Source organism: Blennius ocellaris (genome assembly GCF_963422515.1).
Source record: "Blennius ocellaris genome assembly, chromosome: 6".
NCBI classification, from domain to species: Eukaryota; Metazoa; Chordata; class Actinopteri; order Blenniiformes; family Blenniidae; genus Blennius; species Blennius ocellaris.
This window is the reverse complement of record NC_137655.1, coordinates 5,328,518-5,354,886: the sequence shown is the minus strand read 5'-3', so window position 1 is coordinate 5,354,886 and position 26,369 is coordinate 5,328,518. Positions and strand designations below refer to the sequence as shown.

The 26,369-nt window shown below is 44.3% G+C and overlaps 1 protein-coding gene across 1 annotated transcript in view; it reads right to left on the bottom strand.

Annotated features, from left to right (window-relative positions):
- The window catches only part of mao (monoamine oxidase), a 30,786-nt gene extending 4,417 nt beyond the window's left edge, over nt 1–26,369 (bottom strand). The window contains exons 1-9 of the mRNA XM_080497813.1: nt 26,244–26,369; nt 14,991–15,085; nt 14,109–14,246; nt 5,396–5,500; nt 5,230–5,321; nt 4,910–5,051; nt 1,941–2,090; nt 1,030–1,189; nt 850–946 (exon numbers count right to left, since the gene is read on the bottom strand). Coding sequence (XP_080353939.1) covers nt 850–946; nt 1,030–1,189; nt 1,941–2,090; nt 4,910–5,051; nt 5,230–5,321; nt 5,396–5,500; nt 14,109–14,246; nt 14,991–15,085; nt 26,244–26,298 — 1,034 coding nt within the window. The 5' untranslated portion in view covers nt 26,299–26,369. The remainder of the gene's footprint in view (nt 1–849; nt 947–1,029; nt 1,190–1,940; nt 2,091–4,909; nt 5,052–5,229; nt 5,322–5,395; nt 5,501–14,108; nt 14,247–14,990; nt 15,086–26,243) is intronic.

Genomic DNA, 26,369 nt, shown 5'->3' with positions numbered 1-26,369 from the left:
GAAAACTGTTCCCGTTCTTTAGTCTATGTATTCTACGTCACATACATACATTCTTGTATTACTACATTTTGGGGACCAACAAAAGGAAATCAACCCACAAAGTGAGGACAACAACTTGCTTCCCTTATAAAACAAAGAAATTGGACATTTGGGAAGTACGAGGCACCGTCGCCTCAAATATCTCGAGAGATTATATGGAATCCGAAGTCTGACAAAAAGTTTTTAACCAACCAACACAGGACAAGCTCAGGCTTTAGGGTTTTTCTTAAATAACATGAGTGATGTGTTTCAATCAATGTTATTGGGCAAAACACAAAAAGACGTTTGATGCTGAGCAGAAGCCATGTAAGCGATTTCAAAATAAGGTTTACATTTTTAGAGTTCAGTGAAAATAATGGCTCAGCCATCTGCATTAGGCCTTTTTTTTATGATTAATTACCCACCCGATAGATTAACTGTAATAGTGGACACAGTGGCAAGTCCAGTACGAATCAGGACCTTGTAGTTGAACTGCAGCTTAGAATTAGATTTGTAAATCCCCACAGGCACAACAATAAACAGATGGAATTTACAAACTGTTCATGTATAGTTCAGAATTAAGTATTGTAATTATTGTTTTACCTCATTTAACCAATTATCCTTCAGCTGATTGGTCAGAAAAAGATGAAACACATATTTGAAAGCCACTGAAATGTCTTATTTTCTTTCAATAAAAGATAAAAACCAAACTATATTCAGTTTATTATCACGGATAAAGGTGAAAACCTTTCACTTCCAAGTCGCTCGAATCAGGAAAACGATCGAAAACCATCTGTTTCTTAGACTGATAACTCAAAGCTCGGTGTTCACCCCATGATAGCCGGCACGCTCCCGTCGGGCTTTGTGTCGTCTAGCGTCAGGCCGATGGGGGCGCCGTCCTCCTCGATCACCATGGTGCCACATAAACCTGCAGGAAAAAAGGAAAACATCAGAAATCAAGTCCGATCGCTTCTACTGAACGCCGCCGCCGCCGCCCCGGTCCCCACGCACCCTTCTTCCTCCAGAAGTTCTCTCTGTAGTAGACCATGCACTTGATGACGGAGCCCATGGGGACGCGGTGGATCAGCTGGTTCCTCAGCGGGGGCAGCTCGGGGTTGAAGTGCATCTTCAGGTTGAGACCGGGAGGCGTGGCAACGATCACGTAGCGAGCCTGAGACCAGAAAACACACACACAGAAACGCAGAACTGTCAGATACAGGGACAACGGGGACGTGACCTGCGTCGGGGGTGTTACGACAGGAACAACCAGCAGGTGGCAGCAACACAGCAATATTGACAAATGCCGTTTGTGAGGGCAAGTTGTAATACTGGGAATCTTTTTTTTTTTTTTTTCATGCAGTCATATCAGTGAGAAAATAAAGATATCAAACATGATGGTGTACTTAAAAATACTCCAATACAACTGAAGGTCCTGCAGTATCCAAGTACGCAGACATCACAGAGTGCTACCGTGGGTAAATCTTTCGATTTAAATTGTTTTATTAATTGTTCATTGTGTGAATATCAAGAAAAACAAACAAACTCCTAAATGTAGTTTGGTCATTTTTAGTTCTTATCTTCTGGAGTTACACTTACACACACATTTCACTTTTACCTTATATGAGCTCTTGAATATCTTAAATAGCTCATAAATAGTCAATATATAATGAAGACTTTTTTTTTTTTTTAACTTACACGTTTTCTTGTGAAGTGTTTGTCAGCCTTGTGTTTTTCAATTCTTTGAAGTTAAACTATTATAAACGTTTCTTCTTTCTCCTGATACAATCATGTTTATAATAAAGCAATTTCAGGGATCAATATTAAATTTGTGTTCTCAACTAAACAGCAATTTAGTACGTACAGTGAAATAAGTTGTCGTAAACGGTGTCTTGAACAAAGATCGGGGACTGTCCCCCACTCACCGTGTAGGTCTGTTTGTCCAGCGTCTCCACCACCACCATGTCTCCGCTCTGGTCCACCCTGTAGACCGGAGACTGCAGCTTGACGCGGTCGCCCAGCTCCTTGGCCATGCCCTCGCTGATCTGGCTGGAGCCGCCCAGGAACTTCCTCTCCTGCAGGAGACGGAGGGACGCGAGCAGAGAGAGAGCAGGGAGGACGACGTCAGGCGAATAACACACACAACTGATCAGATGACTGCACACACGGGTGTATACATGTATATTTCATGTAATTGGGTGTGAACAGGTATGTTGCACCGTCTGCTTGAATGTGTATGAATGCAATTAATATATTTAAAATGTGTTTGTATGAGCTAATATTTCATTATATAAAAAGTATATATTTTAATACAGGAAGATAATTAAATAGGATGAGTATCAAATATTGGAGAAGGGGTAGGATTAGATAGACAAATATAGATAATCTATTTTGTGCGAATATATTATCATGTAAAATGCAAATTACAAATGTATTTTGCTCGTGAAAAGGCTCTATATACATATATACATACATATATACATATACTACACATATATATATATTCTTACTGTATGCATTTTGTTATATAATTGTTAATACACAAAGATAATTAAATGGGATGAATAGTATCGAATATTGGAGAAGGGGTAGGATTCAATATGTTTTACTTCCTCCTACTCCTTTTCAGGCATGTCAATTCAGTATCGAAAGTATGTATGTATGGGTGCATGTATAGTAAAATATAGATGCATTTTCTGTAAATATGTTTTCATGTAAAATACAAATTATTTATTTATATTAGCAATAAGGATTTTTTTTACATGCATATATATATATATATATATATATATCACACTGAATTGTCGCAAGCTTGAAATTAATTAATAAAATGAAAAATATTTATTTAAGTGAAATCCTGCAGTTATCCTCAATCCACAGTCTTTCCTTTACTACAAACTGCCACATCATGAGCCAATACAAAAAAAAAAGGAAAAAAAGAAGAGGTGTTTGTGAGGCCAGCGGCTGCTGACTGATGAAGAGGAGGCTGAGGGGGCGGAGGCAGATGAAACGCTGCCAAAAGCTCCGATACACAGAATTAAACAGGCAGTGACCTTTTCCATATGGCTCGTGTCAACGTCTCTCTCTCTCTCTCTCTGTCCCCCTGATCAGAAACACATTGCGAGGATTCCACTGTGGCATTTGCACAAGTCGTCCTGCCGGTCGCTGCTGAATTACGAGCCGAAGCCAGAAACGGTGAAACAAGCCTGCGAACGGCTTTCCTTTGATTACAGGCGACTTTGTTTTTGGCACTTTTGGTGAAAAGTTGTACTGAAAACGTGATTAAGTAACTCCAGTTTTCTGAGCACACGTTGATCTTTCACTGTGTGTCTCTGTACCGGGCAGAGCAGGCGTTGTATTTATTTACCGAAACACAGTCCCGGGTTGTCAGTCGCTATGGCAACGGGACCATTTAGCTCTCAGGGCAGCCTGAGCTCTCCAAGAACTCCCGGGAAACGTCTTTTGTCAGGCTTGTAAACACGCTGAGATGAGGTGGAGCAGATTGAGGCTGATTTACAAGGTGGTGGGATCTCTCGCAGATCTGTTTTCAAATGTATTAATTTTTTTCCATGAATGCATTTATCTCTATGGGGCAGTTTTAATGCCCCTCTTGGCTCCGTGCCTCCTCCTCTGTCCTCCAGTGAACTTTCTACCGGGGAGAAACTTCCTGGAAAGCTGAAGCCAGATACCGGGAGGACTCCAGCTTTTGCTGGGAGTCGGTTCAGCGCTATTTGTATATAAATAGTCGAGTGTGTTTACCGGGGTAGAATAACATGCACATATTTGGTAAATTTACTTTGGAAACACTGGTATTCGAATTTCAACACGTCATCCTCGATGCTGACGTGACGGGAGACTATGTTTATGTGTTTTCAAGGGAGAACGCAAGAGTCTCGTTACATTTTGGTTCGTTTGAACGACAACGATGCCAACAACTATACATGCAACTTGTTTTCAACCTCTCTGACTCAAAAATGGTCTGTTTCTGTGGAAACAGGGGGAATACAACTTTTCGAAAGTGCTCAGTTTCTATAGAAACTGGGCAAAACCTTTAGAAAATGGTCAGTTTCTGTCAAATTGGGGGTGGGGGGGGTGGGGGGGGGCGGGGGGGTTTCGAAAATGGTCTGTTTCTGTATAAACAGGGGTAACGTAACTTTTCCAAAAATGCTGTTTCTGTAGAAACTGGGCAAAATTTTCGAAAATGGTCCATTTCTGTTAAAATGGGAGTAGGGGGGGTTGTTGCTTTTCGAAAATGGTCTGTTTCTGTAGAACCAGGGGAAACGCAACTTTTCCAAAATGCTCAGCTTCTGTAGAAATGGGGGAAAATGTTACTTTTCTTTTTTAATTCTCCAACTCCATCTACCTAGAATCGGGGGAAACCACAACTTTCCGTAGAAATGGAGTAAAATGCAACTTTTAAAAGCTCTCTGACTCCGTCTTCATGAAAACAGTGCAAAGTGCAACTTTTCGGGGGGAAAAAAAGGTCTGTCTGCTTAGAACTGGGAGAAAATGCAACTTTTTAAAACTTTCCTTGGAAACGGGGAGGAAAAAACAACTTTGTGAAGGTTCCGTTATTCACCTGCAGTGGTCAGTTACTGTATAAAAGGGTAGATATAAACTATATACAAACACTATTCTATTTACGCGTGACGTTTGTTACGTCTCAGTGAAACACAACAACCCCTCAGCAAGATTCTCTAACTAAAGAAAGTTATTACCGTCGATCAGAAGCAATCCAGCTTTAGCTCCTGGGAGGTTTTAGCTCTAAACAGCGAGGCGGTTGAAACACGAGCCAGATGACTGTACCGCAGCGTGGCGAGGCGACTCCGACGCCGCCGATAAAAGTTAAAATGCACTTTCAGCTTTACGAGGCGCGTCGCATCGCGGACGGTACCTGTCCTCCGTTGCTGGTGGAGAAGATCCTCATGGTTCCGCCGCACTGCTTGACGTACCAGAGGAACCACAGAGCCGACACCTCGTGGGGCTCAGACGTCACGTTGACGTTGACGAACAGCGTGGCGAAGCGGCGGACGGTGCTGCGGATTCAAGACGGGAGGAGACGTCGAAAAACTCAAAACATCGTCGTCCACGGCATCAGACATCAAGTCTTGTGACTCGGCATTGAAGGTTATTATCATTTCGATAATGAGGCATTTCCTTCTTGTGCGCCGGTGAAATGACTCCCCCTCCCCCTCCCCCTCCCCCGAGCGTTACCTGGTCCAGCAGACCTTCTCCAGGAGCTGCTGCATCGACATCTTGTCCCACTCCTCGGCGTGCGGCGCCCGCCACGGAGCCTCTCGGGGAATCTGCAACGCAGGGAGAGACGTTTCAGGTGGCGAGGCGGCGAAACGCCGGAGGGCCGCGGCGGGCGTGGCCTCACCTCCGCTCCCATCTCGTCCATCGTCCTGAAGAGGTTGTTGTAGTCCAGCATGACGATGGGGTTCCACATGGGGGGGAAGGAGCCTTTGAACGGGTACGATTTCCCCTGGAAGACGCACACACACACACACATACAATCGCGCCATTAACCGCTAACGTACGTTATGGAAACTGCAGCTACATTCTAAAATGTAACGCTTCGTCTAACGGCCTCGTTGTGGATTTTCAAAAGAAAAAAAAAAAATCCAGATTGACGGCAATGCCACACTTTTTTTGCATGTTTTGAATTCTGTTGTCATTGCAATGCCAAAAGAGAGTTTCTTAAGTGCGAGAATTTTTGAGTTTTTTTGCGCAATTTCGATTCAGAATATAAGTTTTTGTATTTTTTGTATAACTGCTGAGTCACAGTGATTGTGAATCCTCTGAGGAAAACATAGCGTGATGGGTTCGTTTTAATGGTTGACCGACGCACAGCCATCAAACCTGATAAGAAAGACAATAATCCGCACGCGAAGGCTGTTTTAAGCATGGACTATTGCTCTGTTTGTCCACCACGCAACGAGCCGAGGGCTTATCGAGGTGAAAGTTTGGCCGAGTCGCTTCAAACACGTTTGCGTTGTGTTAAACCGCGGCGATATTGACCTCGCATTGTAAATGCATTGTCCATCATTTTTAATGTTCCAATTCAGCTGGATCCTAAGTGTCTCTTACTTGGTCTCAAATCTAATAAAAAATACTATAAAAAAAAAAAAAAAAAGACATCACGGATTGACAGGAGACATATTGATCGCACAAGATGCCACTTAGACTCCATTTCCATAACATTTCCAGTGAAAACGCATCGTTTTTTGGTCAGAAACGTTTCGTGTTTAGGCAGCAATGTTTTTAAAACGAACGTATGTGATGAAAAATGTCCATATGTTGGCAAAAAACAAACAATTACTAAAGAAAATTATTACAATCTAAACATAAAGCAATTTTTTATGAAACCATTGGAGCCGGCCAGTTTTGGCCCACAGGCCTTATGTTGGACACCTTCAATATTGATAATTTGACACATTTTGAGCAGCTTATTTTATTATTACTTTATTTTATTTTATTATGCAAACTGCATTTTAGAAATGCGTCAAGTCCGACTGGTAAAGTAGATGTAAAAATCAACATTTCAATTTTAAAAAGCAGAAGCCTTATCAGGATTTACAGCCAAAATTTACAACTCGTTCTTTTTCATGGCAACGGCTCCTTTCTCCTAAAACCGGCTCCCACATGAAAAGTCCTGGCACCGAAACTCTGAGTGACAGGGTTAATGAATAATCCATTTCGAGTGCGTTCCACGTTATCAGTGTTTTAAGGCTGCGGGGTCCGTGTTCGCTTATCGGAGACATTATATCCTCAGATGGCTTCAGTAGATGATGTCGTAACACCGATATGATAAAACTTTTATGTGGCACTCAGGTTACGTAAAACATGGAGAGAAAAAAACTAAGTAAGTCAAAGTACTGTCGTGGAACCAGCTTGTATGGCTGCTTATTCAAATATATAAAAAAAAAAAAAACAAAAACCAAACAACACTGAAGTGTTGAGGAATTGTTGAGTTAGTTGCAGTTTTGACTTTACGCCACAGTGAGTCACTATACAAACATATACAAACTATACAAACAACATTACAAACGGTGTGATGAAACATGCCGGAGTATAAAACTGAAAAAAAATCAAACGCGTTTCACCGTTTATAACTGAGAATTCCCTCGAAATGACACCGTTTCACTAAGTGCTCTACATCATTATCGTCATTTTCCTTTAAGAAAAGTTTCACGTTTTCACAATGTCCGTTTCCACAGCAATAATGCTGAAAACAGTGTAGTTAGCATTAAGTTAGGATTTTTTCTAATGGTTTTATTGTATTATGTTACCATCATGGCTCTTACTGGATTTTACTCAATACTTTCTATTTAATTTGATTCTTCCATCTGTTTCTTTGTCACCAGTGTTTACCTGAATCATCCCCCAAAAGCAGTTTTATTCCACATATTTGCAAATAAATGTTTTTTTTGGGGGGAGGTGTTTAGACAGTTTGTACATTGGATATCTGGATCCTCCACACTAAAGGTCGAGACTTAACCCATTTTCTCGTAAATATCATGCAACAATCTTTGTCTTTTTTCATTTAAATGCATCTCTCAGGTGCACTGAAGCATGAATGTCACGCTTATTCATACTGAAATTCTAAAAATCCCAAACAAGCAGCAGACATGAAGGGGGAAAAAAGGGGGAAGTTTAAATACGGTGATTAAACCCTAAACCCAACCAGGGCACATTGTCTTTGTATTATTTGCACCTAGTTTTGTGCAAAAATAAAAAAAAATAAAAAAAGACAAGAGGGCGAAGGACGACGCAGACGAGCCTCACGGCCGACAGTGTCCATGCGGGTCCGTCGCCATGGCGACGGCAGCCATGTGAATACAGAGGAAGAGGAGGAGGAGAAGGAGGAGGAAGAGGGGGGGATGGAGCATCTGTTTCCACATCGACGAGCCGAGTCGGCTCCTCTCAGAGGATCCAGAGAAGCTTCGGGGGAAGCTGCAGGTAAACTACACGACAAGATAAACACTAATCTCTCCTCGTCCCTCCAGACAGACGACACTTCCTCCGCGTAAAGCAATTTTCCACTAAACAATATCTCGCATATGTCCTTTCATCTACTCAGGCCAGTTCTGAGGGAGAGTAGGCAAACTCCAGACGGTCGAGCCAAGAAACTCACCTTTCTTTGGACACGCAAATATAGCAAAAAAAATAAAATAGCATTAAATCAAATTTTATGGTCAAAAACAGAAATCCACAGCAATCACAGTTTGACAAAGGGTCGTCACATATCTTTACAGGTTTTGGTAAAAGTTAAACTTATTCATAAATTAATTTATTTCCAAACAAGTACCAATAATAAGACAAGAAACAAGAGAAACAAACAGAATGACTAAAGAAACTCTTACTAATTTAAAAGAAGAAGCTAATTTTATTGATAGTCGAAGAGTTTTTAAATGGTATTTGGATGTTACTATATAGGGTTTGATTTGGATGTTTTCTTGACAGCTGATTAAAAAATTAATTTAAAAAAAACCTGAAATCTTAAAGATCTCCTATTATACAACTATTCAACACTTTCACATCGTCTCTTGGGTCAAAAAATGTTTTATTCAAAGTTTGTTGCTTTTCCTTGATTCCCATCCATTTGAATATTGGATCATAGGAGCTGCATTCAGAATCTGCTGTGTCTGTGTGAGCTGGACTGGCTCCGCCCACACATGCCCATCTTAGGAAGTGGAGGAAGTACTTCCTCTCGTGGCGCCATGTGCCAGAGCAGAGCTGCCTGACTGTGGGAGGAGTCAAAGGGGAGGAGCCGACCTTGATTTTGGGGACGATTATTACTGTTGGAAAACCATTAGAAAGTGAATTTTGCATAATATGAGCCCTTTAACTTATATATTTACCAAAGCTTTGTTGAACGTGGCTCTCCCAATTTGTTTTCTGCTAAAAGTTTGGGTTATATCGTAGCGTGCAGCATCGGACCTGATACTGGTCTCTGTATCGGCGCATCACTAGTCTGGATGATCCGTATTTAAAGTACAAAACTGACCATGATCTGACATATTTCACTATAAAAAGCCCCAAATTTTCCTTAAAATTGCATCAGTTTCTTCCTGAAATCCTATAAAAGGAATTTATCTCACAATCCAAAGACACATTCACTCAGACTGGAGAGCTTTAAACTTAATCATCTAAAAATAACCATCATAAATCAGCTCCGAGGCTTCAAATGGGCCCGTTTAGAGACATTTCTATAAACAGACTTCAAAACGAGGACCGCAGTTGGAAAGCACCGGTCCTCGCTTCCCGAATAACTCCCATACCTCACAGTCCGTGGCGGTGACCCTCGCCGGTCCCCGTAAACGCGCAAACGTGCACGGCAACGCGGTGTCGCAGCGGCGCCGGAGGGACAATCCCGCGCTCCCGTCTCAATCTCCGGTAATCAGGGACGGTATTTAATCAAAGTCTTGTCTGCCCATCTCTGATACCTCACGAGTGACACCTCATTAATAAATCCAGTGCTGAGAGCTGCAGCTGCCCGTTAGCCAGCAGTTTGCTGATACGGGAAACCGGCGCTGGCCTTTTGGATTACAACGGGCCACGCAAAAGCTGATTAGCTTCGCGGCTCGCTTGAAAGCAAGCCCTAATTACACACCGGCTCGGGACACACGCTGGCTTAGTATTTACTCCAGCTTTTGTCTGGTGAAGACATGTAGAGGTTGCAAATATCGCACTGCGCGTTTTCTTTAAATTTCTTCAAGATATGCGCTTGTGGAAAGACGCTCAGTCACGGGTGTCGTTTTGTTTTTTTGCCATTTCAAAGCTTCTCAGCGTGAAAACATGGACAGAGACACACCAAACGGCACGAACTGTCCTCGCTGTGAATAATTGACAATAATGAACCAATGTGGGTGAAATCAGGGTGTCGAAATAAGTTTTAGAAGCAATATATAACCAAAAAATAAAGGCTAACTAGCTAGTTTTGTTTTTTCTTGTAATACCACTGTGTGCCACAAGAGAGTGTAGTGAGTCCAATTTGAGCAAAACGAGGATCATTTTTGTTTGTGTGGTTTAAGTAAATTACAAGTAGAAAGGCTTTAGGGCCAACATGGTTTTTATTATATAACATCTCCCAGCCAGTAACTGAATAATGAGTTTCTACTCAGTACTGAGTGTTTAGTTCATTTCGCATTCCAAACCATGTTTGGATAAAGACCGGAGACATGAAGCCAGCCTATGACGAACAGTTCAGATCAAAACAAACCAAACACAAACATCCAAACGAGTTCAACATCTGGCGCGTGTCCGGCTCCTTCTCTGTGCGATAATGTTTGGTTGGTGAATAACAACGATAAACCGAATCAAACCTTGTCTACAGAATTAAAGTAAACTGCCAAACCTCTGAGAGCAGGACGGAAGACACCACGGTTCTGGGACTCAACGTGATCCTTTCGAGCCAATAAAATGAAATGTTGGTCCAGAATCCGGATCTATGAAGCAGTTTTGACGTAATCTTGCTGACAGACGTGCAGAAAGAGAAATACGAATCCATGATTTCATGACGTCCTTGTCGGACGTAATGAAGCAAAAAGTCTTGGTCTTGGGTTGGCATTCATTTTAGTGTAACCAGTTTTTCATCTTTTTTTCATATTCCAACTCAAAATGTTTCAATCGGGAGCAGCGACGCACAAGGAGGAGGCAAATATGATTTATTTAATGAAGAGAGAACAAAACACTGAAATTGAAAAATGTGAACGGAAAAAAACCCACTATAGCGACAATGTTTTAATTCTCATTAATACTCCGAATACTTTTTTTTTTTTTTTTGCCCAACAAAGGGTTGAATGACGATATCTGTCACGGAAAAGATTCCCATAATTTCTGCTGACTCAGCTCTGGGAAAAGAGAGGAAGCCTGGAAACACAGAGGAACCCTGCCATGCATACGCAAATGACTAATGACACGCACGCACGCACGCACGCACGCACGCACGCACGCACGCACACACACACACACACACACACACACACACACACACACACACACACACACACACACACACACACACACACACACACACACACACACACACACACACACACACACACACACACACACACACACACACACACACACACACACACACACACACACACGGAGGTGAGCGGCTTTTGATGAAGCGTGTTGCCATAGCAACCAGGCAGGAAGCTAGCAGGAGCATGCCTGTGAGAGTCTGGGCCGGCGGGTGGATCCTACAGAGATAGTAACTAAGGAGACGTGGGAGCTCCCGTGGGGACGGCGGCTCCAGAAATCACACTGAACACTCCAGCGCCGAGTCGCCTCGCGGCTCCACCGGACGTCACCGGGCCCGGCGTCGCGTTTCGACGGCACCGCAGAAGTAGGTCAAGTCGGTGGTGAAGTCACGCTGAGCTCACAGTGAAACCAAGCTTGACAGAACACGGACCCTTCACTGGTTCCCTGATCGGGCAGAAGGAGCCTGAAGCAAAGACACTGACATCCTAGTTGTGCAACATATCAGCCAGTGAGTGATGGGAGTGAAGCTCTGGTTTCCTTTTTAAAAAAAAATAAATTCCCTAAAAGGGACAAAAGTATCGCTTCATGAAGCAAAATTAAATACTAGAAGATGACAGCCGAGGTTTCTGACTTGCACAGCGTCAAATGTTGAAATAACTTCTCCATTTCCCATCATATCCCATTCTGCATACCTTTAAATATCACTCTAAAATATAGTTTCTCTGGTTTGATTAGCCATCCATCCATCCATCGGTAAACCCTTCCATCTGTACAGCCATCCAAACAACCATCCATCCATCAAACATATATACATCCATCCAGCCATGCTACTTTGTTAGCACTGAGCTAACTAGATTACCCTGCAGCATCACAGATCTCCCAGCTAAAAGCATCGAAACCCATTGTGGGTTTCAGTGTTTTGACTCCAACTCCGGAAACAACGTGACCCTCCGGCAGACAAATTAGCTCCTGGTAGGAATTCAGGGAATTCAGGGCCATCAATTAATCTGACATGTGTTTAGATTTCAGTAGAAACAGACTTGACTGGAGGAAACCGACACACAACTACACAGAAAACTCAAACAAAGGAGGGCTTTCTCTTTGTGAGGCCCATTATTTCTAATTTAATATTTCATTGTTTTCAGCTTAATATCGACGACTATTTTCACGTTTTCTGATGCTCAAATGTGTTTGATATCATCAAGTTAAGTTAACTTTCTTAACTTATTGCATACTCGTGATTCACAGAAAAGCACTTTGGTTTGGTCATCTTAAGAGAACTCCACTCCCAGAGGCCAGACGCTCAAAGTTCCGCGAAGGTATCATCGAATTACCTTAACGCAGCCGACGTGTAGATAAGGCTGCTCCATTCCCACTGACAGGAAGCTGCACTCCTGTGTGATTTACAGTGGGAGTAGTTCGGCCAGGGTAAAGGGCATCAGCCAGAAATCAAATCAGGTAGAGGAACAACAGCTGTGTTAATGAGATATCGAGCAAAGGGAAGTCCAAGAAAAGGAAAATGGCCTTTCCTTCTGCTCTCTTGGTTTGCCTTTCAACCACTTAAAGACATGAGAAACTGCATTACTGAAATCCCTCAGATGGAGATTAGCATCTCCAGCTCCTAATGCTTGCAGGGGAAGATGGCCAGCTGGACATGAACGAAGTCAAGAGAGGGACCCGGCGTTGGGTGCTTCCCTCTCGCTGGTCCCCCACGAGACACCGACGCTTCTCTTCCTGGTGTTTGGGCAGCCTCTGGTTTTGGTAGCAGTGAAAAAGAGAGAGCAGGATCGACGCCAGGGCCGCAAGATACATGGAATTTATCCTTGTGGTGATAAGTGCAAAAATAAATATATTGCGGAACCGACTGAACTGCATTGCATTTTCTTTCCATGCGCCATGCAGAGTGCAGAGTGCGATTGACACTGAAGTGTGATGGCGGTAGTGTGCTGTGTGAGCTGGGACTGCGAACCACTGCACCAGGCATACAACTGATACCAAACCAATGAGTTGTGTTCACGACAAGCCATCAGGATCCATGTTTTCAATCGCGCCGCGGAGTTCCACAATGTCCTGTCGCTCACAAACACATGAATAATAAGCGCAGGGTGGCTTAATGTCCTGTGATGCCGAGCCGATACTAACAGATGAAATCTGACATGTGGCGATAAATTCTATATATAAAAAAACAAAAAACCCTAAGCGAGCACGTATCAACATCAGATGCAGTATGCTAGCTTTGTTAATTAGCCGTTTATGCTTGTTCGGTGGATCGGGATGATGGATAGTCTGTCGTAACAAGACCTATAGTCAATTGAATTTACTCCTTCCCCAGACGGGAGCCTCGGCAGCAGGTTGGACGGCTCAATTCAATTCAAGTCCATCTACCCAGCAACGCGTACAACACAGCCGTTCCCAGGTTCAGGCGAGCCGGGCAGCTCCTCCTGACGCTCCTCACACACGGTCGTGGTTTCATTGGCACCGACAGCCTCGCTAAGTCCATGAGCTGGAGGTTTAGACTCCGGACGGAGCTTCTGATGAAGCCCATTCTGTGAAGACGCCGCGTCGATGCAGCAACGATCTAAAAACAATGTCTTTAGCATTTTGGCCCACGGGTTGGTTGTTTTCGTAACGAAAACCACACACACACATGCAAATATGTTGTAAACATTAATGTTGAGACACCGTTGTTTGGACAGACAACTACTAAACTACCAATATGAACTGAGAATCATGACACTCTTGTTTGTTTTTGTCCAACTACTCGCCAATATGCAGAAGAATCATGTCCTACAGCCGTGGTGGACGAACCCTGACGGTTTCTAGAACGTCTTGTTTTTGTCCATTTCAATGGCAATGGAGGTCGAGTGAAACGTTCCCACCTTGGGTTCGGGTTTCCAAAAAGTTGTGTTTTCATTGATTCCGAGCATCGTTGTGTCATGTAAACAAACAGTTTCAACTTCAAAACCGCCGTCGCCTCTATGACTGCGCCGACTATTAGAAAGAAACCAGAGGATCCTGGTTGGATGATGGGTCAACATCATGATACGTTCGGGGAATAACCGATGTGGAGAGAGCGAGGGAAATGGTCCGACACTCACATTGACGTATTGCACCAAGTTCTCCTCCTCGTTGACTTTGTAGGTCTTGATGTCGTACTCTTTGGCCAGTCGGAGGATGCGGTTCTGGGTCGGTCCGACGTATGCCCCACCGAGATCCACCCATTTCGTCTCCTTGTTCTGAAGAGAGGAAGACGCATTAAGCATATCGACTCGGATATGACAGATAATAATCCACCACATTTATGACACTGTCTTGGATTTGGGCTCCAGTTTTGTTGATTGTCTAGAGAATCCAATAGTCTTGTTTGTTGGACTGCCTGACGTTCTGGAGGGGTGGGTGTGTAAAAATGCGTGGGACACTGCACACTTTATGTCAGCATAAAGTGTGGGAGCAAAGTATCATGGACTATTTACATACCGCATTTGTATTAATGATTATCATTGATTTGTGCCTCGATCAAACACTTAATAAATAATTTAACATGCCTATACTTGATAACACATGTACTTATGAGTCTATACTTCTGCTTTTATCCGTGTGCTGCTTTGACAGCGAGAGTTGTAAAATATACTTTCACTACAGTAGTGTGCAACGACAATAAAAATCCCATCTTGTGTTATTTGGAGTCCCACAAGGCTCTAGACTGGTTCCACCCCCTTTTTAAAAAAACCCAAAAAAAACACATAAGCTTTACAACACATCATATCGAACTTATTTCGATGACTAATAGATAGTGTTTTGGGACAGTACTAGACCAAGATTAATGATCTCTCCAGTAAGTTCTGGACCGATTCCAAGGTCTCATGCCAGTGGGAACCCTCTTTACCACTACTGCTATAGTGACTGAACGATATGTCTGAATCTGCATGCGGACTCACGACATTTCCTCCCGTCAGTCACTAGTCCAGTCCAGCTCTTACCCGCGCGGTGAAAGTTCGCCCGCCGACTCGATCCCTCGCCTCCAACACCACCGGGCTCAGGCCGCTGGCTTTCAGGAGCTTCGCTGCGCTAAGACCTGCGGAAACCAAGAGAAACAATGAGTGCATCCGCCTTTTTACGCCACTCTATCCGGTTTGCGAGTGAAAACGCATCCTTTTTACATTTTCGTTGCAGAAAAGTTCCACGTTTACGCGGCGACGTTTTGACAACGATGCATGGAAGCAGTAGAAACACTGAAAACGATGTAGCTGGTATGTTGGGCCACAAGTATGGTATGTTGGTGCATGCAACTGAGAAAAATTGGCTCTAAACATTAACAATGGGAGTACACAGGCTACCAAGTTGGATCGTTACTACGGTGACTGCCAAAATAAAACGGCCAAGTCCCAGGAGAAAATGAGATTGTAGCCGATTCATCTCACAGCGGAGAAATTCACTCGTTACGGCAGCAAACTGGGGGCAAAAAGGGGCGCTGCAGGTACTCAACATTCTGATTTAATGAATTATCTAATTAAATTACTAATTAAAAATATTGCTCATGATAACAGTTTGGTGAGAAAAGTAATACTAGTATATATAGATATAAATAAATGGCAGTAAGTGGAGGTTTTGCATGACATATCAACTACTATTGCACATTGTAAGGCATGTATTTGGGGTCATGACACTCGATCTACTGAGCATGTAAAGAAGAAGAATGGATACTGAAAACACCGTACTATGCATGAAGTCAGAGTACATTCTGAATAAATACACTCCCTTCAAATGTGTTATCTTAACTGTGGTTAAAAAAAAACAGTAAACGTCTTCTCCTTTCTCTTATCTCCCCTTTCTTTTGTTTCCGAGCGGTGAGACGGAGGTTTGTCAGACTCTGACCGGGCGGATCGGTGCCACGCCTTTCCTTTAAAGATCCACTTCATCACGTCTTTGTGAGGCTGTGACTGATTGATTAGATAATTTTCAGACAAAGTGCAGAGCTGAAATGGGATTTAATGAAAACAAATGCGACAATAAAGACGAAGATTAAACTCGTGTTTTATCGAGTCTGGAGTCTGTCCCGTCGGTCCAGCGTGTTGTAGACTACACGGTCGTACTGCGGGAGAAGACGGGAGGTAAAACCTGCGCGGGCCCCGAGAGACAGAAAAACCACGGAGCAGCTGACCCGCGGATCATGTGAGGCGACGTCGAGAGGGCCGCTTCCCTGCTGACCGACCAACCGCGGCCGACACAACAGGAAAACGACTTTTCACACAGTGACCCCGGGCAATTCCTGTCATAACTTTAATTCGCTTGGACATAACATATACCAGTGTAGTCACACACACACACACACAGGGATGTGGTGCAGGCTTTACAGTGCTGGCCTGTAAAGTCAGTGCAGCACGTAGCACATATAAAGTGTTGGGCAGAAAGATAACTATAACTTCGGCAAAAGTATCTCAACACTTGTGTCGAGCAAAGAATCAAAGCATGACTTTTTTTCTGTCCGGAGACTTAAATTGCATCGAGAAAGAAATCTGTCAAGAAACATCAAAGAATAATACGTTTCCTGACGTTTGCTTGTGTTTTGCAGGTGATCAACTCAGGAAAAACTCAGTGAGTGACACAAATAGTGGTCGTGAAGGCGAGCGGAGCCACTTTACTGCAACAGCAACAACAAACCTGTAAGAAAAAGTGTTCTTTTCGTTGCAGTGGTCAAGGATGTGATCAGACACACAGAAACAAAAGTGACACCATGGAATTACGGGAGGACGCATTGAAACGTATCAGATCGGCACCACAAATAAGTCAGAAACAAAAACAATCAATCTGCCACTACTGGAGTGGTTCAAAAACATCAAATTCAATAAATCACTGACTGTACCACCGAACTCGGTTCCTTTTCCCATTCAAATGAATATTTTTTTTCCATTTAAATTCTGAAATGTCAGCATATTTTGTAATCAAACTGCTCGGAATTCTGAGGCACGCAGTGTGTTTACAACATTCACAGAACACAGTAGTCAGTCACTGGAAACTTCTTACGGTGCTCGGAAAAGTGGGCAAATGTGACACTTGACCAAACTTGGGACAGTGATGAGCCTCCTCTAAATCTGAAGGTATTAATCTGAAATGTCACATATATCGTCAGAACGGCAAAGTAAGTCCAAGGCCTGGGCGATCTGCTAAAAACTTTCATTGTGGGTCACCAGAAATGCTGCTGTGGGCTGTGATTGGCCGACGGGCCGCACTCTGAGAAATCGATGCTCTAATGGAAAGGAACGGCTAATTCCTCTGCAACAAACCGGAAAAGCCCACTTGTCATGTTCCAGCAGGCCTGAGGCTTCGACTGCTGGAAATAAAACCTTTAAGTCGCGAAGGAAAACATCATGGGAAGCATGCAGTCGTAGTAGAAGCTGCACTGCCACAGACTCAATATCTCATAACTCGGCTCCCCCACAACTGTGCAAATGTTTTCATGGCCTTTGCTCCGAATTCCCCACCTTATCTCAACATCTTCGCCTCCGTCCAAATCCCGGCGAGGCTCGTCAAAGCTCACGGGGTTTATGTTGGTTTTAACACACTTTGTTCAGCATTAAGCGGCCTCGGCCTGCTCTTCCTGTACAAACACGCCCGGCTGAAGGCATCGGCTCCGACCAGCGGCGGCTCCGCGAACGCAGAGTTGATGCCATTACCTGCTCAAAAGGACGGCGTCGGGCCGGGAAACAATGAGCGTCTGTCCGCCGCTAGCTGTTTACGCAGTGAATATCAGAGGGAAGCAGCTTCTCGTCGGGGACAAAGCTTTGATCTCAAGAGTTTATTTGCACAAATTGAGGCTTTGATTTTCCTTCATTTTGGGGCAATCATTCCTCGCTGTCGCGGCACCGAGACGGGGAGCGGGCAAAAAAAAAAATCAACATGCTGCTACTGTTTCCGACTTTCAAACCAAGTTGAGAGGCACAGATTGAAATTCAACTGGCGCTACAGCGAGGATGAAAAACGGCAACCGGTCGTCGGGTTTCTTTGAAACGGAGAGACAAACAAGTGAGAATCGAACAAAACAAACTCTTGACTGGCACATAATCATAGGCCCGGGTTAACCCCTTCCTCCACTGACCTCATGTGTTGGAGGAAGAATTTGGAGACTCCTGCAGACTAGATTTTTGTCGCTCTGAAGACTGCAAACACTCACAGAAACATTTGCCAGACGCAGCCTGTCCGCAGTGATTACATGAGGCATTTCCCAGGTCCACATGCAACAACCACTTTTTTTTTTTAAGCCTTGCAATCATTTCCACTGACCAGTGAATTATCATTTTCACAAGCAAATCCACTCATAACTCTGTGCATACAAACAGATTCTATACTATAGCAGCCTGATTGTTAAATTAACTTTATGACAAACACTGGTAGAATTTGACCTCAGTGGCCGGTAACAAGCAATGATGTAAGAATAGCCTCCCTCGTTGTACCAATATCTATCATTTTAAATTTGATAAAGCCAATAATGTAATCATTTTGAGAACATTTTGCAAATAAATTATCATTGCATTTTAAATAAATCCTTTTGAAATGCAAACTTTGTGCCATTTGCTGCATTGAGGAAATAGGAAAAGAAACAGCAACGCCGTCATTTACGATTTGAAAAACAAATCTTTTAGCATTGCATTATATTATACAGTCTCTCGATACCACCTGTGTCCACTAGATGTCATGGTGTGACGACAGACTGCTGCTATAGTTCCGAAAAATCAGGATACAGTCACATCTCTGGGATTTAAAAACATTTTATAAATCCCAACATTTTTATGTTATTACAACATTATTCCATGATTGATGTTAACTTAAACCATATAGATGCAGAACGATCAATATTCAAAAGGCAACTGCTTTATCTCTGCACTCACTAGTAGCTCACATTATGAATATTTAGAAGTGAAGCAGCACAATTTGGGGTAAATCTGTGAGCTCTGTAATTAGCGGGGTGGAAGTGGAGTGAACGCAGCGTCCGACTGTCCACTTTAAGGGAGTTTAGCCGACTTTCCCGTACAAACAATCTCAGACTGTACAGTTGGATGTCGTCTGCATAGCACTGGACATTCAGCGCTTCCTCATTTGGATCAATTAAATGGTGTTATAAAGTCAAATGAGGAGATAAGATCCATGTGAATAACATAAAGCCGTAAACAAAAGAGATTCTGGCCAATGTAGCAGTCATTCATACAATTCACCAAACGGTGACATGTTTATTTCTGGAACATTAATGGCACTAAAGTCCTGCACCGTTGTGGCTTCTTCCACCATCACTTGTGGTTTTTTTTGGATGCAATGTTGTAATGCAACATTTCAACCAACCCACTTTCATCTTTTCACTTTTACACCAAATATATTTCTTATTTCAGAGTTAAATTCTACCCAGAGTGCACTGCGAGTACTGCACAGACATACAAAGCATTTTTAAGTGTCTCTTGTGAATGAGGACTTTGTCCACAATATGTAACGGCACATTAGAAACCCCGTGTCGCTCGTCTGGAAGGTCTGCAGGACGCCGAGCTGCTGAACGCCGTCACAGCATGACATTTCATCCTCTTGATGTGTCTGCGCCTCAGCAAAGCGTTCTTCTCCCAGGAACGAAAAAAAAAAAAAATCCAATCGTACCCGGGTGACAAGTGAGCCACTTGAGTCAGGCCTTTTAAAAGGTTCTTTATCGATCCGTGATGGGGAGACATTTACACGACGCGCCGCAATCACACTTTCTTCCATCCTACGTCCGCGACACGCCGAGACTAAGTGGGTGTTTACGGTCCAAAACACTGAGGACCAATACCGGCAAACAATGACATGATATCTTGATGATCCGGACAGACATGGGAGTGGTTACGAGTGCCTCGACACGTTTTTCTTCCACTGAGGAAACTGCACTGACCTGCATATCCATCCGTCTGTCTGTCTGTCCGTCTGTCAGCAGTAACCAGCATGAGACGACAATAAAGCAGTGAAGAGCAGCATCAGTTTACCAGAGACCACCATCAGACCAGTGTAGACAAGTAGACCGAGAGATACCGTAAAAACGACGAGCATCAGATACGTGTGAACAAGCCTCGACCTACAGCCGACCTGCATGGACAAGCACAGACCATCGCAGGCCAGCCAGACTTCCACGGAGAAGCGTCAGACCAGCGTCACATGAGCGTTGGACCAGTAGAGACTGGAGTAGATTAATAGATGAGCATCATCAGACTCACCGTTAACCATTATAGAGCAACATGACGCCACGACGTGCCAGAAAACACAAGGATCAGATCAGTACAGGACACGAGTCTGATCAGCCGGCAGTGACCAAGATAGACTGACATAGACCTGAATCAGACCAGTACAGACCAGTAGTAGGACTGGGCGATATGGCCTCAAAGTAAAATCTGTGAAGAACTAAAGGTACAAATGACACGTCTCAAAACATTGACTTTATTTAATCAAAATTAACTAAATTAACCATTATTTACTGGAATCAAAGTGCCAGTTGTTCTTTTGTAAGAAATTAAAAAAAACAAAAAAAAATTCAGCAGTTTGAAAGTAGACTGAATTGTTAACATTCACATTAATAGCAGCATTATTTTCAAAAACCAGTTTCAGATGTTGGAATGACTTCGCTGTGCTGCTGCCTTTTATAGCAACGGGCTTCAGGCAAACTTTGCAGCGTGCGACGACCGTATAGACCCAGATTTTGCAGATAGAACAACGTAGACCAGCTTCGAATTCCTGTCAAGCAAATATCCAAAGACACGCCAACAACTATGCAAGTCAAGCACGGAACCGTTCGCCTCATAAATCACCGGTAGAGGGGGAAGACTCTTCCAGTTGCGCAAACATCCCGTCCAGCTACGTGTTCGCTTCACACCAATCTCCGTCATCGTTTATGAGACCGTGCAGCTGAGATTACAGGACATGGGTTTTTCACGCCAAACACTAAAGTCAACAGCCGAGCGCAATATTAGGAGCGATAAATCACAAGACCGGAGGGAAGCACAAGCACAGGGAAATGCACAGCTGGACGGAGAAAGTATCGACCGGGGATTGCAGACGTATTGATGGTGATTAATAGAATTGGCAGAGGAATAAAAGGTTCACGCTGCTGCAGGAGCTTTCAGATATCCAGTCGGAATTTTTTTTTTTTTTTTTGAGGGGGGGTTCAAAAAATGGTGAGCTGGGTTATTGTAAAGGGCTATACAAATAAAATTTGATTTGATTTGTTAACATCTCAATCTATCTAATCAATTGGTCCTTGGATGATGACAAATCATCCCTGAAGATTTCTTCCAAAATGGCACCAGGAGAGGAAGTACTTCCTCCCCTTCCCAAGTGTGGGCGGAGCCAGTCCAGCTCACACAGACACAGCAGATTCTGAATGCAGCTCCTATGAGCCAACATTACAATGGATGAAAATCATGTAAAATCAATCAACTTTGAATAAAACGTTTTTTTGACCAAGGCATGCAGGCCTCCAGGAGAAAACCAGTGACAAACCAGCCGTAGCGTCGACGTTTATGAGCCTAATACTATCAAACTGCTCTGCTGAAGCAGGGAAGTAGGCTTGGGGGAACACGTCTTTATAAATGAATTCCAGCCCAGAAATAAGCCGAAAAAAATCATACAAAAGTGTAAAACTGAAAAAAAAAAAAAAAAACAGAGACGGAAATCAGAAATCCCAGAACGTTTGGACTAATGACAGTCATGCCGAACGAGGAACGTCCGACCTGAACACCGAGGGGAAAAACCCAAAGCAGCAGTATGAGGGAAACAGGACAGAGGAGACTTTGTATCAGAGATCAACAGGATGGAGGATAAGTCAATACAGGAAAATGGAGTTAGAAAAACATTGGATTAGCGAGTCTTACTGGACGTGAAACAAGGCATGCAAACAATAAATATTGTGTACATAATGTTTCATAGTCATTTAATATGATAGCAAAGAAAAAAAAGGGGACTCATTCAGAACGGGATGGATTTGCACCGAGATATAACAGCGGATAAACAAGAGAAGCCGCTGTGGACGTTTAAAAGACCTCGAGACTTCAAAAAGGGAGTCACAAGGGAATCTCTCGGGCCAAAACTGATCCACAAGAGGCGCCAATCTCACCAAACCAACAAGCAAATGGTAAATAGTTAAACAAGTCTATGTTTTCTTTTACATTTTCTACCGTTTTTGTGGTGGTTTGACCGGACTGGAGCCTCTTGAGGACCAGTTTTGGTCCACGGGCCTCATGTTTGACTCTCCTGATCTTAAACCTTCATTGAAAGCAGATCTTTAAAAAACTCTGTTTCTTCTTGGCTTTTGTTTAAAAAGTCAAGAATAAAAAGCCACACTAGCGTTCTTAATTTCACTATAGAAGGTTTAATCAACATTTCTGCAACACATTTGAACAACAGACAGAAACCGGCTTGTCTTTCTGCCGTTGTTGACTTAAGCAGCACTTCCTTGGCCGACTCCTTTCTTTGTTTGCAAACTTCACCACGAGACAATCTCTCCGTTGTCCTGCTGCTTGCGTCTCATGAACTTTTCGTCACGGCCTCAGGTGCCCTCGTTCAGATCTGCACCTTTCAAGAGCCTCGAAACTTTGAACGGCTCCAATTGGACGTCAAGAACAAAACGCAGGTGGCGACGACAGAACGAGCACAGCCTGGAACTTTGCACACAAATGATCTGATGAAGAAATCCATAGCAAAACGCGCAATTTCATTGGACTCTCGATTAGTACATTAGTACCTTTAATCTTTTTGACATATTCCAATCCCGCCAAATACCAAAAGGAATAAATGGCTGATTTTTCTACTTGCTAATTTGCAAAGTTGTTGAACCGAACTCCAAAGGATTTTACTCCGACAATGATGAAGATGAAGATGCAGACCACAAGACAACAAGATACATGATGTAGAAACAAAAGAACAAGAGGAAGAAGAAGAAGAAAAAGGAGGAGAAGGACAAAGATGTAGGAGAATATGACAAATGTGAAAGAAGATACGGAAGACATTGTGAAGACAAAAAAGGCAAAGATGAAGGTGATAACTAAAAACAAAGGCAAAGAAGAAGGGAACAAAGACGACAAGAAAATGTCGTCTTTGTTCCCTGAAGATGAGGATGAAGATGAAGGGGCAGACGACCACAAATACGACGAAAAGCAAAGATGAAGAAGACGGAGGAGACGAAAGACAAGGAAAAAAAAAAAGAGAGAGAAAAGAACAGGACCTAAAGTTTCAGCCGGGGGACGGAAACAATCGGCCGAAACTAAAATCTCCTCGCTTTCCTTCCTGAACCTCGACTGAACCCTTTAACCTCCATTTCATTCTCAGACTTTCTGATCTTCCCGCCTCCTTCCTCTTTTTCTTCGTCGCATTTCCCACATTTCACAGCTGCAGAGGCAAAATCGGCAGGAAGTGGTTCCCTCCCTCCCTCACCCCCCCCCCCCCCCCCCCCCCCCCCCCTCATCCTTCCTCCCCCTTCAGTCTGATAACAGCCTGTCACAAACGCTCACTGTCTGCTGGGAAAGCGCCGGCGGCCCCCGGCCGGCCGCGGCCGTCCTGACAGGCGGCAAAACGACAATCGCATTTGCAGGCAAACGAGAACGAAGGAGAGGCGCTAAGCGAGAAAAGAGCACTGCTTCGCCTCCATGTTTCATCTGCCCTTTGATTGGACAGTGATTGTTATAAGTAGACCTCATTGGAAGCCAGGAAAGGGCAGCGGCGTAAACGGATTATGTAATTACGACACCCTAATGTGACACGAGGTGGAGAGGCAGAGCAGGAGAAGGCCAGCGGGCGTCTGCGGCTGTGATTAAATTAGCCGTTTTCTTTTACTGCCGTAGCATTTTTTTATTTTTTTTATTTTGTGGTATTTGACAGAGATCTGAACCGACACTGACCTAAATCCTCCGCCGTCGGTCTGACGGGGAGAGGCCAGCGCAGAGGACGGAGGTTCGTTCACCGTCGCGGCCGACGGCTCGAGCTACGACGACGTGACGGGCATGGGAGTCAGCTCCACGTGCCTCCACTCTGCACCTGAACGCCTCGTCGGCACCCGAACGCCTCGTCTGCACCCGAAGGCATCTTCTGCACCCGAACGCCACGTCTGCACCCGAACGCCTCGTCTGCACCCGAACGCCTCGTCTGCACCCGAACGCCTCGTCTGCACCCGAACGCCACGTCTGCACCCGAACGCCACGTCTGCACCCGAACGCCTCGTCTGCACACGAACGCCTCGTCTGCACACGAACGCATCGTCTGCACCCGAACGCCCCGTCTGCACCCGAACGCCCCGTCTGCACCCGAACGCCCCGTCTGCACCCGAACGCCCCGTCTGCACACGAACGCATCGTCTGCACCCGAACGCATCGTCTGCACCCGAAGGCCCCGTCTGCACCCGAACGCCCCGTCTACACCCGAACGCCTCGTCTGCACCTAAAGACATGCTCTATAATCTGGATGTTAAGGGAGGAAGATGCTCTATAATCTGGATGTTTAGGGAGGAAGATGCTCTATATTCTGGATGTCAGAGGAGGATTTCGCTCTCTCCCAGTTGCAGCACACCTGATTGCAATGAGGGGCTCCTCATTGGACTCCTTCACAACCTTGGTGATGACATCATCATTAGATTCAGGTATGCTGAAGCAGGGAGAGAACTAAAACATGCAGGACACCGGCCCTCCGGGACCGGAGTCGGACACCTCTGGGCTCAAGAAAAGAAGCGTACCAAGAGAACTACGTAGAATCTGCCTTCATCAGAGTAGACGGACCAAATTAGAGCTGAATTCATCTTTTGTGGCGAAAAACTGTTGAATGAAAGTTTGAAACTTGAAACTTGAACAGGAAGTCGCCGTTACAGAAAATAACTGTAGGTCACAGGCAGTGTGCGCGGACATTCCTTCAACTTGTTTTCATCGCCGAGAGAGTCGCCGAGGTTTATGATGGCAAAACCTTTTCGGGAACCGCAGCAGAAAAAAAACCATACAAAACACACCGACGGAGAAGCGGTTCAGTAATCGTAGTGTGAAACTCCTGTTTACTCCACCGACGGAGACGAGGCCATTTTGTCCAGAAGTTTCTCACGTGGGAGAAGAAAATGTCTCGTTGTCCCTTTGGTTTCTTAGCAAATCACTAACTGGCACTTTCTGGTCTTGGCTCTACATCATCAGTCCTGCGTCACACCGCGAGACCGGTTCCAAGTTCTGTGGTTGACGTGGCGACCAAACCTGCAATGAAAAGTTCTGACGGTGTCAGAAATCCAGGCTGAAGGTGACGGCTGCTGCGTAAATAAACTAACAAAGGCTCCGTTCTCGTTTTTGCTCGTTTATTTCTCATGAAGGGACTGCGCAATGTTTATAAGGTTTTATTATTGTGTACCTCCACCCACTGCAATTCAGCTAGGTTTTCCGTCGTCCAATCTGCACACAGTAAACTGCACCACGTGCACAAATTGATTAGATTCATGTCTTACAGTGCAGTGTTACTATGAACTTGTATGATTGTTAAAGTTGCACAGCAGACATAAGACACGCAATTTAAACTCATGGGAGTTACTTTGGGAGTAATTCCAGTTGTTTTGGGGTTTTTTGTTGTTGTTGTTTTTTTACTGTAATTACATGCTGGATATTTAAAATATGTGCGTTTCTCCGACTAAGGTTGTATTTGACAGTAAGGGACATCACCCACAGGTCCTCTCTGCACATGCAACCTGCAGGACTCATCCTCACACAACATTCAAAGTCTGGCAATTAAAAAATAAACAAATAAAAAAAAATAAAAAGCGCATGTCAGCAGCATTTTTTTCTTTTTACTACCACTCCACCCTTGTGCAATACCAAGTGTGTCTGATGAGCTGTTACTCAACATGCTGTGGTGATACAGCGGTGGACACACAGGAGGAAGGAGGGAGGGGGGGGGGGGAGAGGAGGAGAAGGAGGGGGGGGGGGGGGGGAGCCTCACGGAAGCAGAAAGAAAAAGAAAAAGAAAAGACGCATCCAGGCGCGTTGAAGCGTGCGTAAAAATACTGCGCGGTGTGCGCAACGACGAACCCGGAGCAGATCTTGTGCAACAGTTGGTCCGGTCTCCTTTACACAACGTGCATCAGGCAGCGACAGACGAGACGCCGCTCCTCCTCCTCCTCCTCCTCCTCCTCCTGCCCTTTGGGATCCACGCGGGAGCGTCTCCGGCTTCAGTGCGCCGCGCAGCCCGGAACAAAGTTTGCGCGGCGTCGCACCCACCTGATATGCCTCCTCCGATCACGATGACATCGTACGTGTTGCCGGGTGCAGTCATGGTGCCGTGTCGTGCCGTGCCGTGCCGTGCTGTGCCGTGTCGTGGCTGTGCTGCCGCTCCGGTGCGCTCCG